This window comes from Mixophyes fleayi, chromosome 2 (assembly GCF_038048845.1).
Source record: "Mixophyes fleayi isolate aMixFle1 chromosome 2, aMixFle1.hap1, whole genome shotgun sequence".
Taxonomy (NCBI): domain Eukaryota; kingdom Metazoa; phylum Chordata; class Amphibia; order Anura; family Limnodynastidae; genus Mixophyes; species Mixophyes fleayi.
Genome location: NC_134403.1, coordinates 284962136 through 284978716, shown reverse-complemented (window position 1 = coordinate 284978716; position 16581 = coordinate 284962136). Strand labels below are relative to the sequence as shown.

Genomic DNA, 16581 nt, shown 5'->3' with positions numbered 1-16581 from the left:
TACTTATAGCATAAATTTACAAATATATACAGAATTGACATAATTTGTAATGATCTGGTCATATCATTGAGCTACAAAGTCACACTTCCTATGTTTTCTTGTATGAGACATGCTACATGGACCCTATTGGGCTTTGTGTCACAGGAGGATCTTTCTGTAATTTTAATGACCCATCAAATCTTGATGACTGATCATATCATTTTAAACCTGTGACTGCATTAGATGTGGCAGGCGATGCAATTACAGCTATCTACCAGATGGTGTCTCTTGTCACTAGCAACATATTAAGAAAAGTCTTTATAATGTTAATGGATCTTACTTGCTAAAAGGCAAAAATTCGACAGATATTAAAATATAACATATACATGTAAAAAACTTGAAGTTCTGCTAATATTTCATTAAAAGCTGCAGTAGGTTGTAGAAACTCACACCACAAAACTGAATTACTTTGGCAGACATCGAATGTATGAAATGTCTTATACCTGCAATAATTTAAATGTTTTTATGCACAAATGCAAAAACCAGGATTACTTATTCCCATAGATTATAAACTTGCGAGCAGGGCCCTCTTACCTCTCTGTATGTATGTATTACCCAGTATTGTTTTATTACCGTTTGCTGCTAATTGTAAAGCGCTACGGAATCTGCTGGCGCTATATAAATAAATGTTGATGATGATGACTAGATTTCCTAGTGAATTTAAGTGGGTGTAGCTTGCATGCTTTTTAACATATTATCAATTTAGAAAGAATCCACAGAGCCCTTTTAGTCATGCAGAATAGCCCCATGTTTGCTTAATATCAGTAGTAGTAGTACCACTAGTTTTGATTATACATTTTTGTTCAGTTAAAGGTACAAATTGACACATTTATTTCATTAAATTATGTTACTCGTATTATAAATATTTTAGCCCAAAATAATATATATGTTGACTAAATTTTTATTGATTGTGATGTAGGCTATATTTTTTAAGCCAACTACATCCCTACACATATGTTGTAATATATACAGATAACCTAGGCTAATTGAAAGCAGCATTTTTCATTCCCTCCTATCTTCTGACCCATATTAGGAACTATTTTAATTTTTTGTCCTACCCTACTTAACATAAAGCCAGAACGTGCCCTTATATTTGCCAAGTGTGGCTACAAATTCCACATACACCCTATGGGAAAATATCTATTTTGTAATAATAGCAGATGTGGCTGGATCTGCCTCGACAGCATTATTACTACTGACATTTCTTTTAAGTAGTTACCAATAGCATAAATCTCATTGTCTACAATACACCTGTAAATCAGGTGATTAAGAAGCTTCAATCTCATCTCCTGTGCAACAATAGACCTGTAAATCCAGGGATTATCATAAAATCATATTAGATGGTGAGTGTAAATTGTACAAACTCACAAAGGCCATTACATTTACTAGAAGAAGTCATTCTGGGCCTAATTTACGAGTCCCAAAACAGGAAAAAAATCATCTTTGGTGGTGCTGTGCCTTTGAGTTGCGCAACTGCGACTAGATCTCTGCTGAAGAGCATGACTTTCTAGAGCAAGATGGCAACATTTACGGTGGGGCACCAGCAGGTGGATGGTAGTAGTGAGGACGTTCATTGCAAAGTACATTGTTGACGCACCTAGTCTTGCAAGGCAGTGCAGAAACGAGATTTAATATTGCGGAGCAAGATTATTGAAATTAGGGGCATTGACATTTTTAAGGACGTTTCTTGTCTAGTTGCGCACAGCCATTCTACCGTGCAATAACCTGTTTCCCCAATGTAGATCACATATTCAAATGGACAAAAGTGCCACATGTAATAAAACCATGTTCCTTCACTGTCATGATTAATTTAAGAAATAAGTGAGGCTAAAATTAACAATATTTTAGGAGAAAGAATGAATAGTTGTATTTAATGAAGTAGTGGTAGTAAAGTGATAGGTGGATGGACTTTGACATGATGGTTTATACCTTTGCCCAATAGGCCTTTTTCGGATTTTTTGGCTTCACCGCACAACTAGGCGCACTTTTAGTGTGTGCAAAGTTATCTCCCAAGAGAGGGAAGCAGACACACATCTTGAAGAGCGTTGACATCCAGTACACTTTGTAAATGAGGACCTCTCTGTTTTGTATACCTAGTGGGACAGTCTTGCTTTCTGTTCCATCCAGTGGCGGACCTACATTTTTGGGACCCTGAAGCTTGAAATGTTATGGGGGCCACTTTGCAACCAGCAACAATAGGGCAACATCCCCAAGTCCCAAGGGTTTTGTTGCCTCAAGGCCCAAACGGCAGAGAATGGGGTGGTGGGGTGGAGTCCTTGAAAATGGCTCATACAGTGAACCCCTTCCCACCAGCAACGAGGTCTGGGTAACCGCAGTTATCTTCTTCAATGGGGCTGTTCCATGACAGATCACCACAATTATTTTTTACATTTAACCACTACATCTCAGATTTTGATTAAAATTGCTATCCTGGGTTATCTCACATGTCAAAGTTACTGATTTCTAGGCTATGCCTTATAGTTTTCGAGTTATTGGGGATGAAAATTAGGGAAACTTTATATACATGCATGATGAATCATGGAATAATAAAATAAAATATAGCAAAAACCACAGTTAATATAATCTTTTATTTTAGACACATATGAAAATGAATACTACATACTATATGAAACACAAAAAAATGTTGCTCCAGGGCCCCTCTGTGATTAGGGGTCCTGAAGTTTATGAATCATTAGTTTCATAGTAGATCCGCCACTGGTCCCATCGTCACAATCATCAGCACTTTTGTCCAGACTGTTGAAATGCTGGAAAATATGGCCTGTTTATCCCAACTCAGTGCCCATGACACTGGTGAATGTGAGATTTTAGGAGAGGGGGCTAAGGAGTGGGTTAGCATTTCATATATGTATCTGCACAATACAAAATGTGTGTGTATTCAGAAAAAATATTATGAAAACATCAAAGCCTCTAATTCATACTACTAATACAAGACATAAGCATTGTTTTAGAGTACTGGCATTCTTAATGACATGGGCCACGGGGTCCCAGCAACATTTTGACACCACCATAATCAGAATGCCTCCCATTAACCTGCATATATCCTTCACTATGTCATGTGTCCCTCACATGCCATCTGGTGTACCAGATGCACCCCACATGAAATGCACTGTACCAGTTTCCCCCAACTTACCTTCCACTTTACCATGTACCCCCACATGCCACCTACTATCCCAGCTATCTTATGCCACTCACAATACATATAGATACTATGCCCTCACTGCTTCATCCACATGTCATCAAATGTGCAGATGTCCTTATATGCCATTTATTGAGACAGTTTCCCCCACATGCTACCCTGTGTGCGAGCCACATTATTACACCACAAACACATATTACACTAATACCATCCATCCATACCATCTCCTCACAAATCAAATTGCACCAATATCACCCCCACCCCGCTCCCCACATATTACACCAACACCACCCCACCCAAATCCCACACATTACACGCAGGCCTGGCTGGCAAATATTTGTCTGGGGACGGGGGCACAAAGCACATGTCCAAGAGTAGTGGTCCAACATAAGTAACCCCCAAATCCTGATAAATAACCCAGCATCATTATTAACCCCTCATAATAATCATTCAGCCACTTATCAAACAACCCCCCTTCCCCCCGATACTCAGTCACTAACCTCCTCTAAATCATCAAATCTGTCAGGATCATCATAACAATCTCTTCATCAACCTTTCCATCATTAATTAGCCCCTAACATTGCAAATTAACCCCCTTATAATCATTAATTTCCACATCATCTCCTTCATAATTACTTATCCCTTCCTCATAATAATTAAATACTTTAGTGTAATCATAGCAACCCCATTAACATCAATAACCCCTTTATAGTCACTAATTCCCTCATCCCCATTATTAATTAACATCAATATCATTACTTTATATCATTATATTTATTAACCCCCTCAAACATCAATTCCCAAAGCCTCATCAAAAGTAACCCATAAAGATCAGTAACCCCCTCACCCTTAACTCCTAATCATTATGCCTATCCCCCTGAACATTAACTTCCCCCAAATTATATTGATTAATCCCTCCATTTCCACGTATATATAAATTAATGATGATGATGATACCTGTTGCTGATCTGTCATCCCTGTAATGGTCAGAGGGCAAATAATCACATGTCAGTGTCCCTATGTATATATCCAGTTCCACAAAGTATGGCCCGTACGCACTATGATGCGGAGAAGGGGTGGGGGCTGCTTCGAAGAGAGAGGGATTAAGACAGCGCTTTTGCTTTCTGAAAGCAGCTGCAGGCCCGCAGCCTATACTAATGCCTAGCGTCTGCCCAATGTATTTAAATTATGACCCAAGTGGGGGTGGGAGGACAGCCTAAGTGGCACCCTCAAAAGCCTGGTACCTTAGGCAGCTACCAAAAGCTGAATAATGGTAGCACTGGGCCTGGGAAGACCCAAGATTTCTTCTAATCCAGATTCTCTTTTATGCTAAAAAATGACCATTGGTTTGAATTCACCTAGGCAAAAATATTTTTTAATTTAGTGTCCTAGTAAAGTAAAGTGCTTAGCTCTATTATACCTCTTTGTTATGAAATGTATAACCAGGCATATTGGTGCCACGAGCCGTCGCCAGTTAGACGGCTTGACTGCTGCTCCTGCTGTTTTCGTTTTGAATGTTGCCCTGACAGCTGGGACGTCACTTCCGCCCTACTTGTCCCTGCCATTGTCAAGGAATGGTTGGAATGCTCTAGTGTTCAGCGCTGTGTCCAAGGCAAATTCTGACAGCCGGGGATGTGTGCAGGGGGGACCCCATTAAATAAGCTACACCTGGGGGCTTATTGCAGGGGCTGCTGCACTAGCAGCTGATTGGTCACATTCTGTATTTAAGGAAGGGAGAGGCCAGCCTCTCTGCTGGTTATAGCGTTGTGTATCATATTAGCTGACCGGCTCTCCTTGCCCTGTGGATACTCTGTCCGTTTGTTGGTCGATTTTCGTTGTGGCCCCTGGCTTTTTTCTGGACCCCGCTTGTACTCTGATTGTCTCTGAGGAAAGTATGGAATACTGAAACAATCGTTGGGCATGACTCTGTAATGTATTTTCTATCTTAGTAAATGTTTTGATATTTTATTCTAAGCCTATCATGGTCTGTTCATCTACATTGAACACCCATGACTTATTTTATTTTTATGGACTGTGCACGGTTTAATTGGCGTGATTTGAGTGCATTCCCTCTTGGAATATTATATATATATATATATATATATATATATATATATATAATATGTACAGTATGTAAATATGTGTGTGTGTGTGTGTATATAATATGTACATAAATGTATATACAGGTCTGAGTAGGTCTGTTTCATTCTAGGGAAAGGGGATTGAACACTTTCCTGTTCCGCCCTCACTGTGGAGAGGCTGGTGCTATCACTCACTTATTAGCAGCATTTATGACCGCAGACAACATTTCTCATGGTTTAAACCTGAAAAAGGTAAGTTTGTAAATTAATAAATCACATACCTGTATGAACCTATAGATAAAATGTACGTTATTTTCATAAGTGTTTGTTTTTCCCATATGGAAAGAAAAATATGAGTTTTCTGTGTTTTACTATTTAAAATATAAGTGTTTTGATTGCATAAAATTAGCAATATCAACACCTCCACCAAATCATTTCACCTACTGTTTTTAGCAGCACAAACATATTGCTTTTATTTTAAATGAAAGACAAATATAATACATTTTTTTGTAAGTGAAGTTGTGTTAAGAAAGTTCATAAACATATAGCAAAGGTTTATATTATATTTGCTAATAGTAAAATATAAGTCATTAAACTCTCCCAAAAACTTAAGAATAAATGCTGTACTGATATCACTGAACTCAATAGCATTCAAGGTTCCAGTGCTAATAGCTATTGCACTGGGATCATTGTGCTAGTGACCTGAAGTGGTGCAAGAGAAGGAGGTGGGGTCAACATAGGACTTGGCATGTGGTCTACTCGCATATTGACTCATATATTGATGCTCCTTTCTGAAACCAATATAATTATGGATCCCAACAAGAATGAGGAGGGGAATCCCAAGGTTGGGACCCATTGAGGTAAGGCGGATGAGGGGTTACATTTCTAAATTTGAAATATAAAAGATGAACTTAATCTTAAAATATAATAATATATTGAAGCTAAAAAATCATATAATTAACTATGCAAAAATATGCAATAATGTTAGCTACACCATTTGTAATTATAGTTTGGCATGTAGCCCAATTGATATAGGCAAAATTGTGTCATCTATGTGGGAAATGATTAAGGCCTAGTTTTTTGTATAATTTCTAACACTTGTATTTTTCAGAGTCCTGTGCTGCAATATCTCTACTTCTTGGCAAAAATCCCCATTGCAATGTCACCTTTGAGTAACAACAGTCTGTTTCTGGAGTATGCCAAAAATCCCTTGCTGGATTTCCATGAAAAAGGCCTGGTGATATCATTGTCTACAGATGACCCCATGCAGTTCCATTACACCAAGGTAAAATCAATCTGCAATATATATTTTCCTACATTGTTGTGTAAGGAGATAAATGTCATAGGATCAATAAAAAAAAAACTGCTGGAACCTAGTGGATGAGTGGAACAATTTTACAATTTGTCAAATTTAGTTATTTTCTCGTGATTCAAAATCGCTATAAGATTTTTTTTGTTTTTTGCGGGAGGGATGATTTAAGTACAAGACAATGTTACAGCTATTGAACCAACATTGACTTATCTTTATCATTTATCCACTCACTTCATTGATTACAATAGTCTCCTTTAGCTGCAACTTTGAGAAAGAAGGAGACATAGTTTGGGGACTGAAAATGTGTCTAGTTGGGGCCGCTGTTTACTCATTGGTAGTTTGTTGGTATGTGACTAATATGATTATTAAATGACATTAAATTAACCAACATTCAGTAAGTGTTAATTAAATTATAACTATTCACTGAACAAAAGATAATGTTTATGTTACATGATATACATTTCTATGATACCTGATAAATATTTAATAAAAATACCAGGTTTGGGGGGACACCTGAGTATGTGTCTGGTTGGGGCCAGTGTTTACTCATTGGTAGTTTGTAGGTATGCGACTAATATGATTATTAACTATCATTAAATATACATATAAATTTCCACTTCGACCACTGGTATATATAGTCAAACATTAAACATTTTTATGCTTTTATTACAGTATATCTATGAGGCCTTTAACACTAAACTGTTTGAATAATTATATTTTCAAACACTTAGCTGCTATATATAACTATATTATTGTTGTTATACAGTATTTTATTATTAATAATAATAATAATAATAATAATAATAATAGTACACATCTTTTTGGTAGTTAGATGTTTTCAAATACAATTATCATAACGGTTTATTGTTAAAGGCATCTCCATAGCCAGGGCCGGACTGGCCATCTGGCAGTTCTGGCAAATGCCAGAAGGGCCGACGGTCAGATGGGCCGGTCTGACCGTGCACTGCACAGTGTGTGCACTGACACTTCCTGGTCACATGTGCTGCGCACTTCCAGTACAGGTCCTGGAAGGCAGCAGACGAAGAGTGGAGAGAAGCAGGCAGGCGAGAAGCTGAGAAGGTAAGTCCGGAAAGGTAGGGGGGGAGGGGGGGAGGAGAAAAAATGACAGACAGACAGACACAAAACGGGACTGGGGGGGGAGAGAAAAGGTGCCAGACAGACAGAAAACGGGGGAGAAGAGAAAGATTGCCACACAGGAAACGGAGGGGGGAAATATTATTGCCCACTACTGAGTAGCATAATATCAACTGGGGGCACTGTTGGGGCATAATATCAACTGGGGGCACTGTTGGGGCATAATATCAACTGGGGGCACTATTGGTACATAAAATCAACTGCGGACACTATTGGTACATAATATCAGCTGTGGACACTATTGGTACATAATATCAACTGCGGGCACTATTGGTACATAATATCAACTGGGGGCACTACTGTGTCTTAAAATATGATTTTGGGGCACTACTGTGGTAAAATATGATTTTGGGGCACTACTGTGGTAAAATATGATTTTGGGGCACTACTGTGTGGTAAAATATGATTTTGGGGCACTACTGTGGTAAAATATGATTTTGGGGCACTACTGTGTGTTAAAATATGATTTTGGGGCACTACTGTGTGGTAAAATATGATTTTGAGGCACTACTGTGTGGCATAATATCAATTGGGGGCATGTACTCAGGCATGGAAGGAGGAGAATGTTAATATAATGTGGGAGGTAGGCTATTAATTTAATGGTGGAGTTTAGGTGTGGGGCTAATTATTTAATTTGTGCTATTTTATTTGTGGGGTGATGTGGGTTAATTTTATATTAGGGGCTAGCAATTTAAGATAGGGTGATTGGACCATTCAATTAATAGTCCCCAAACCACCCCAGCATTAAATTAAAGTGGGGCTGTTTGGGAAAAAAATATGAATTTAATGGCAGTGATGGTTGCGGGAAATCGCATTTACGTTTAATAAATAAACCTATTTCCCTCCCTCCAAACAATCCCAGCCATAAATGAAATAGCATTAACGTTTAATAAATACACCTATTACATTTATGGCTGGGATTGTTTAGAGGGAGGGAAATAGGTTTATTTATCAGCAGCAGCAGCTATTTATATTAAATGTAAATACTAGTATTTTAATGTTGGAACTGGATGGAGGCCTAATTATAAAACATGGGTTGTATTGATTAAACACCAGGGCTGGTTGGAGTTTTCTAAATTACATGTACCCATTTTTTTTCCAAATAGGGCCTCCAACATTCCAGTATCCAGAAAAGCAGCAACTGAAGTAAAGACACCAGGAGCCATAGGTGGTGAAAGTAACAAGACAGGTAGGAGAGAGCAGGACAGTCAGCCAACTGTCCTGAATCTGGTGGGGAAGTCCCGAATTTTGGTGACTGTCTCGGTTAGTGAAATTTGATCCGACTACAAGGACAGTTGGGAGGTATGTCCCGCTTCACACTGTACTGCTTGTGAAGGCAGAGCTGTGTGCAACTAACAGTATTGCACACAGTATTGCCTGTGTATTTGTCTAACATTTGTCTCAAACGATAGCTATGTTACATAATAGGGGCTCCCTGTCTTAAACACCCCAGGCCCACCAAGTGTTAATCCAGCTCTGGTTAGCAGGAGGGAGCGGATAGCTGCTCCAAGTCTATGGATAGGACACAGCCTGCAAAGCAAGCCGAGGAGCTCTAGGTCTCACAAGATTTGGTAATCTTGTGAGACTAAGAGCTTCCCTGCTCACTCTACAGGAAGTTAGCACCCTGATGGATGTCAGCAGCACCAGAAGCATAGATAAGTACAGTGGGCTGGGGGTGTCATAATGTGCCTCGGGGGATGGTGTGATAAATGTAATGTTTTATTTTAATGTATGTATCATTGCCACATGTGGCCATACCCACAACACAATGTGGTCACGCCTTTTTCGGTGCTGCCGCGCAGGCCCACCTCGTTTTCTTTCCTGCTGGAACTAAGGTGGGCCTGTGGACTTTAAATACCAGGGCTGATTTTTAGTCCCAGTCCGGCCCTGTCCATAGCTATAGGTATAGTGCCTTTAACAATAAACTGTTCTGAAAGTGACATTTTCAAGCATCTAACTACCACAGAGATCTATATCATTATCATAAATTATCACTCATAATATGCATTTGTATTGATAAATAAAAGTGTTGTACCAAATTCTGCATTGCTTGTTTTACATTCACTTCATTATTGAAATTAGGGAAAGATCTCTGGGCATTTATCATGGATTACACTAGGTCTCACACACTGTTGTATTATCCACAGAAAGGCCAGGGAATGTGTAAGGACAGGGGGTGGAGAGAGGGCTCAGACAGCGCATGCAGCAGTCTCACTATACCTTATTTGTAGACAGTGTCGGACTGGGCCTTGAAGGGCCCACCGGGGGAATGCAGTTTTAGGGGCCCACTACATTGGGGTGGGCCAACTCTAAGGGGCTGTGGTCAGTCATTAAAAGGGGTGTGGTCAGCCCATTGAGAACAAAGTATACCACTATAGTGTGGTCCATAAAGAAAAAGTGTACATTGCAAATAAGGCCAATTTCACATGTATCATACATATCAAAGAACTAAAGATGTAACTCCACTACACTTGGGTTTTTTAACAGGGTCACAGCAGTGTTTGTCACTGATTTCATTGTCATTGTAAAATCAGAACTGTATACCAGAATGGAGGCATGAACGAGAGCTACTGAGAGTGAAGATGTGAGGGGGCTGTCACTCCAGCGCCTGTCGCCATCCCTGTCTCTTCTACTTGCTTATTCTCAAGTTCTCCAGCCTTTTGCCATGTGAATACGTCAAGATTAAAATCTTCTACATTTTTCTTTCATGTTTTCTTTTTACTTTGGAGAACAAATATTTTCTTATATTTAAAGTAAATTTCAGTGTATACCTCTCTGTCACAATTTTGCACCCTAGGCTGCGGTCTAGTCAACCTGTTGGATAATCAGGCCCTGCATGAACCACCCACCCCTAATAATAATATATATAGTATTTAGGAAAAGGACTTTCATTTCTTTTAGATTTGTGCTCTGGCTTATGGCAGACAACCCCCCCCCCCCCCCCCCGCCCAATACTAGTATATGTAATGTTTTCTAGTAGGGCGTTTTTTTGTGTTCATGTGCTGGCTTATGTCAACCCCCACCCCAATAACAGTAGATATAATGTTTTCTAGAAAGGTTCATTTATTATTATTTGTGCACTGGCTGCGTTAGCTTTTTTATTGTGTCAGAATCCCCACGCCCCACCCCTCATTAACAGTATATAGTGTGTTAGGTCTGCTGGTGTTGCTTCTTTATGTCAAATCCCCCCATTAACAGTATAGGGTGTTATGTTTGCTGATAGTGCTTCTTTATGTAAGACCCTCTTCCCATTTTTTTTTGGATACTGGTAGTGCTCTTTAAATTGTGATAGAGTCCCACCTCTAATTAACAGTATATTATTTTTGGGCTACTGGTAGTGCTTATTTTATTGAGTCAGAAACCAAACCAAACCCCTCTCCCCTGTCCTGTCCTGCAGTCGATTGCATTCAACTTTTCATTAATACTTTACTTTCTCTTAAAGATTGCTAAATGTGTCCTGTGATTGGGGGTGTTTGAATTGATAACAGTGCAGGGTGGGTTGGCAGACAATGGCATAATTGAAAAGGAGAGCTATTCCAAGGGTTTGCTGGTGATGTAATAGGTGCAAAGGAGGAAGGATTAATGATATTGCCAATGTGGGACAGTCACCCAAATTTAGGACTGCCCCACCAGATTCAGGACAGTTAGCAGACTGCCCTGCTCTCTCCTACCTGTTCTTGTCACTTTCACCACTTGTGGCTGCTAGTGCCTTTAGATCAGTTGCTGTTTGTCTGGATCCTGGAATGTTGGAGGCCCTATTTGAAAAAAAATATGGGTACATGAACTTTAGAGAACTCCAACCAGTCCCAGCGTTAAATCAATAGCACCCACAATTAATAATTAGGCCTTCCTCCAGCCCCAACATTAAAGTAATAGTATTCCCATTTAATAAATAAACCTATTTCCCTGCCTCTAAACATTCGCAGTAATAAATTAATAGCATTTGCGTTTAATATATTTCCCACACCCACCCCTGGCATTAAATAAATAATATTCACATTTAATAAATTGCCCTCCTCCCAAACTCTGCCCACATTCAATTAATAGCCACAAACCACCCCAGCATTTAATCAAATAGCCCCACAAATAAATTAAATTGCTCCACCATCACCCCACAAATAAAATAGCATCCATTAAATAGTAACTAGGCCCTACCTAAACTCCACCATTAAATTTATAGCCTACCTTCCACCGATGTGTTATTAAAACAGCCCCCATCCCTTCCCTCCTATCGAACAATATAGTAAGTCCCTCTCCCTATAGTTTGGTATATGTAATCCCTCTCACTATAGTTTGATATAGGCAGCCCTGCTACCTATAGTTTGATATAGGCAGCCCCCCTCCCTATAGCTTGGTAGGTTGGTAGGTGCAGCCCCCACTCCCTATAACTTAATGGGTACAGCCTACCCTCACTCCTATAACTTAATGGGTACAGCCTGCCCCCACTCCCTATAGCTTAATAGGTACACCCCCCACACACTCCCTATAACTTAATGGGTACAGCCTCCCCCCACTCCCTATAGTTTAGTAGGTACAGCCTCCCCCACTCCCTATAGCTTAACAGGCACAACCCCCTCACTTACCTTTTAGTGCTGGCGGGCTATACTTTTTTTCAATCGGGCTTCGAGACTATTCCCATCCCGATATGAGTACAGTATTCTTTCTACATCATCTCATTTGGCATATTATATGTGTACCCTTTTTTCCTGTCACATTTGTTATTTGCATTTTGGAATATTATTCAATATATCTGTTCCGTCCGGAACATGCTACATTTATGTTTGCATTATATTAAAAACATTTACCCAATATCACTCAGCGCCCAGAGCCTATTTATATTTCAGTTCCATTAATTTGGAGGGCAGGGATTCCCTTCCAGACAGGTTCACTTTAGTGGCTGCTTTCCCCGAACCGAGTTTTGTTTGAATTTTCTTATTTATGCTTACCCTTTGTACACATCTGCATTGGTTCTTCCTTAGTTAAACTTACCTGAGAGATTTTTTATTACTAATTTTGGTTTATTCCTTGTCTCTTTACCTAAAACTTCCTCCACCACTTATGTGTGTAGGATAATATGACACTGGTGGTGTTCGAAAAAAGGTTTTTCAAGCATGGAACCTCTGACCTCATATAAGGGCTTAAGTCATAAAATGTCTAAATGGTGATGTATGGACACCCAGGGCCTGATTCATTAAAGTGTGTATACTGAGTGTAATGTTCGTTTGTTTTAGAACGCCTTTAAGTCCGGTATACGTTCGCAAGAAGTGATCAAGGAACGGTTCAGAAGATTTGTGTGGTGATGACTACAGTGTAAAGTTACTCTGCTCTACTAGACAAGACACTGCAGGATACACACAATACTTATGTTAAATATAAACTCACAAAAGAACACACAGAAAAAAAATATTCAATTAATATTACTTTTTAATAATATAGGTATTAAAGAGAAAACATGTAAATTAACAAAAAAAAATGTGCCAAATGCATAGCAAGCCCCACTGGTACATTGCTTCAAGCCAAAGTTCTGCTGTGTTTTTGAACAAATATTTTACCAAATGTAGAACTGATGACCCAATTTCTTGAATAATTTTGCAGAAAGGAATGCAAGGATTCTCCACTGGATCCTAATTACACAGACAGATTTGATTGATCTCTATATGAAGCCGTAACACTTAGGGGTATATTTACTAAACTGCGGGTTTGAGAAAGTGGAGATGTTGCCTATAGCAACCAATGAGATTCTAGTTGTCATTTTGTAGATTGTACTAAATAAATGTTAACTAGAATCTGATTGGTTGCTATAGGCAACATCTCCACTTTTTCAAACCCGCAGTTTAGTAAATCTAGCCCTTAGAGTCTACGGCTACAACAAGAATAGATATATTGTCGAGCATGTAACATCTAAAAAAGTGTTTGGCCACAGGCAGTCCTAGGGTCTTATATGTCCCTCCGAGCCTTCACCTGTGGCCCCCAGCTCCTTCCTGCTTTACTGTCAGATTTATTTGCTATAGCAAATAACATAGGTTACAAGCTATAGCCTCTTTCTTTTTATAGCCTCAGGTGCCTCTTTCTTTGATAAAATCCACATTTTGTAATTATTTACTGAATTTAAGGCTATTGTGGGGCCCTTTTGAAAGTTAGAGGTCCGCACCATGAAGCCACCAAAGTGTTTCAGGTTGCTCATCACTGATCTATACATAGATATATAGAATAAAAGAAAGATATTATGCATTATTTGTAAGCCTTGCACCCTTATCCGTTAATCAGGTTTTCTTTTCATCCTTACTCAAATACAGTTAAAGTTAACAAAAAAAAGTTGATTTCATATTTTGCAGCGAGAGTCCTGGTTTTCATATCTCTATGTCCATCATTCACTGTGCATCTATTTTAATACATACAATTCCTAGCATTGTACAAGTGACAGGAAGTAAAACATTTGACTTATTGGTATTGCTAAGACTGGATTTAGAAATGTACACATTGTAGATGTACCAGAAATGCACAGGAATATTGCACCTATAAAATGTCATACTGTTTACAATAGAAGAGTATTTTTACATAACCCATCAAATTCCTAATAATAAGATTCTGGATATTATTATTATATGATGATGATTATTATTATTATTATTATTATTATTATTACTATTATTATTATTATTATTATTATTATTATACTTTTGCACCTATATCCTTATCCTGGCTTAATGTCAACATGTCCATTGTTAAACATGAACTGATCTTGTTGTCTGCAGGAGCCTCTTATGGAAGAATATGCCATTGCTGCTCAAGTCTTCAAGCTTAGCACCTGTGACATGTGTGAGATAGCCAAGAGCAGTGTTTTGCAGTGTGGATTGTCCCATGAGGTTTGTGCTTGTTCGTTTAATCATTTTATTCCTGAAACATTGTTAACACAACATAAACTATATATAGAGAACCCGGTAGCTGGTTTCGGCAAAGATATTTAATGAGTTAATGAATAGACTTGTATAATAAAAGTTAGGTAAAGTAAAGATGGGAATATGGGAGGAGATGGGAATGTGAGCAAAGGTTTTTGTTGTTTTGCTAGCAATTAACTGCAGTTTAATAAGGAAAGTAGCAGTAATAACTCATCAGCCTCTTCACTCACAATGCTTGTGTAGGATGATCTGCAAAGTTGTATTTCTGCATAGATAAGCTACTGAGGATATTTTACCCTGTAAAAACCCTGTAGTGTGTACCTAGCTTAACACCTGCATATAAAATGAATAGAATTCTCTAATAATAATAATAATGATAGTAGTCTTCAAATATAATAGGGATAATAAACAATAGATAGGGTAGGAGCTTTTTAACACAATTATTTAATTAATCATATGGGCATAAATGAAGATTACATAGTAATAAGAGCAAATTGACCACTCATGCCCTATACAGTAACTATAACTATTCAAAGTTATCTCTGATCACTTTCACATACAATGAATTTCAAGCAAGTCATCAAAAACTGATTTCAACTAAAAGTACACGGGAAGAGAATACATTTCTAGCAAGCATGTGGAAAGGGTAAAACACGAGGAAAGAAACCTTAATGTGAACATGTATATGGCAAATTGATATCATCATTGTGTTTACAGTTCACATGCTTTATTTGCTTAGGAAAAAGTACATTTTCTTGGTCAAGACTATCGCAAGGAAGGACCGCACGGCAATGATATCCGCAAGACCAACGTGGCCCAGATAAGGATGGCCTACAGATATGAGACCTGGTGCTATGAGCTCAATCTGATCTTCCAAGCTTTAAAAGCTGCAGAATAAGGAAGTCTACGGAGAGAGTTGAGGCCTGTGATGACTTTCGGGTACATTGCTGAAGATGCTTCTAGCAAGCTCTGAGAAATATCCACGGTTGTGCAATCCTGTGTGGACTCTAGGAAATAGATAGGGAATTTATGGTATGATATGTAAGCTACAGCATACATCTGAAACCTCACATCAAATGGTGCTGAAGAAAAAACATTTTAGCCAACATTAAACACAGCAGCATTCACTTTAGTAGAAATTTCATGCTATTATTTAATACCAAATCCATTTCCCAATCATAATCTGAATCATAATTTATATATTTTTTTTAATAATTAAAGAATACACCTGGCTGCTCTTTAAATATAAATATACATATTGTTGATATTTACAACTTCATAAACAGCCACCGAGTCTACTGTGTGTTTGTTGTTCTTTTACCAGGGCAGGTTTCACATTTTGTTTGTTAATCTTATGATCTCATTTACGCTATACTGTTCAGGTCCTCAGCAATAAATTGAATACATCATATGTAAGACTCAAGCATCCTTCCTTTCTCCTACAGGACCTCCCATTTCCTTCCATATGACTGCACCCAGCAGCTATAAATGGCATTTTGTACAGTAAAATGGGATACAGGGTCAATAAACAGACATCAAAACAGTAGAATGTAAGCGGTAACAAAGGCCATGTAAGGGTCACATTTATGAATTATGAAAGAGGAACAGAACTGAAAAATACTTTCTCTTGACAGCTTTGTAACAGTTGTAATTTGAGTAAGTGTCCAGACAAAAAGAGCTATTGTGCAATTATGGTGTTAAACATTTGAAGCAGGTGGTGGCTCTTTTCTAATACTCAATCAAATCTGCAGATTTTATATCTTCTTCCTCTGCTCTTCAGTTTTTATGTTCACATACATCCATACATGTTAAACATCATTTAAAGTTAGGATAACTCCAGCTAGAAGGTTCCATTTTGCCCAAATTACACTACAGAAGGGGGCAATTTAAAATGCATGGACCGATTTAGAGTTGGGATAGGATGCATCCAGGGATGGC

General features: G+C 38.5%; 1 protein-coding gene across 2 annotated transcripts in view; it reads left to right on the top strand.

Moving 5' to 3' along the window:
* AMPD1 (adenosine monophosphate deaminase 1) overlaps positions 1 to 16054 on the top strand; it is a 74292-nt gene extending 58238 nt beyond the window's left edge. For both annotated transcript variants that reach the window (XM_075196299.1, XM_075196298.1), the window contains 4 exons: positions 5409 to 5529; positions 6389 to 6562; positions 14500 to 14610; positions 15383 to 16054. In XM_075196299.1, coding sequence (XP_075052400.1) covers positions 5409 to 5529; positions 6389 to 6562; positions 14500 to 14610; positions 15383 to 15541 — 565 coding nt within the window. In that variant the 3' untranslated portion in view covers positions 15542 to 16054. The remainder of the gene's footprint in view (positions 1 to 5408; positions 5530 to 6388; positions 6563 to 14499; positions 14611 to 15382) is intronic.
* The last annotated feature ends 527 nt before the right edge of the window (positions 16055 to 16581 follow it).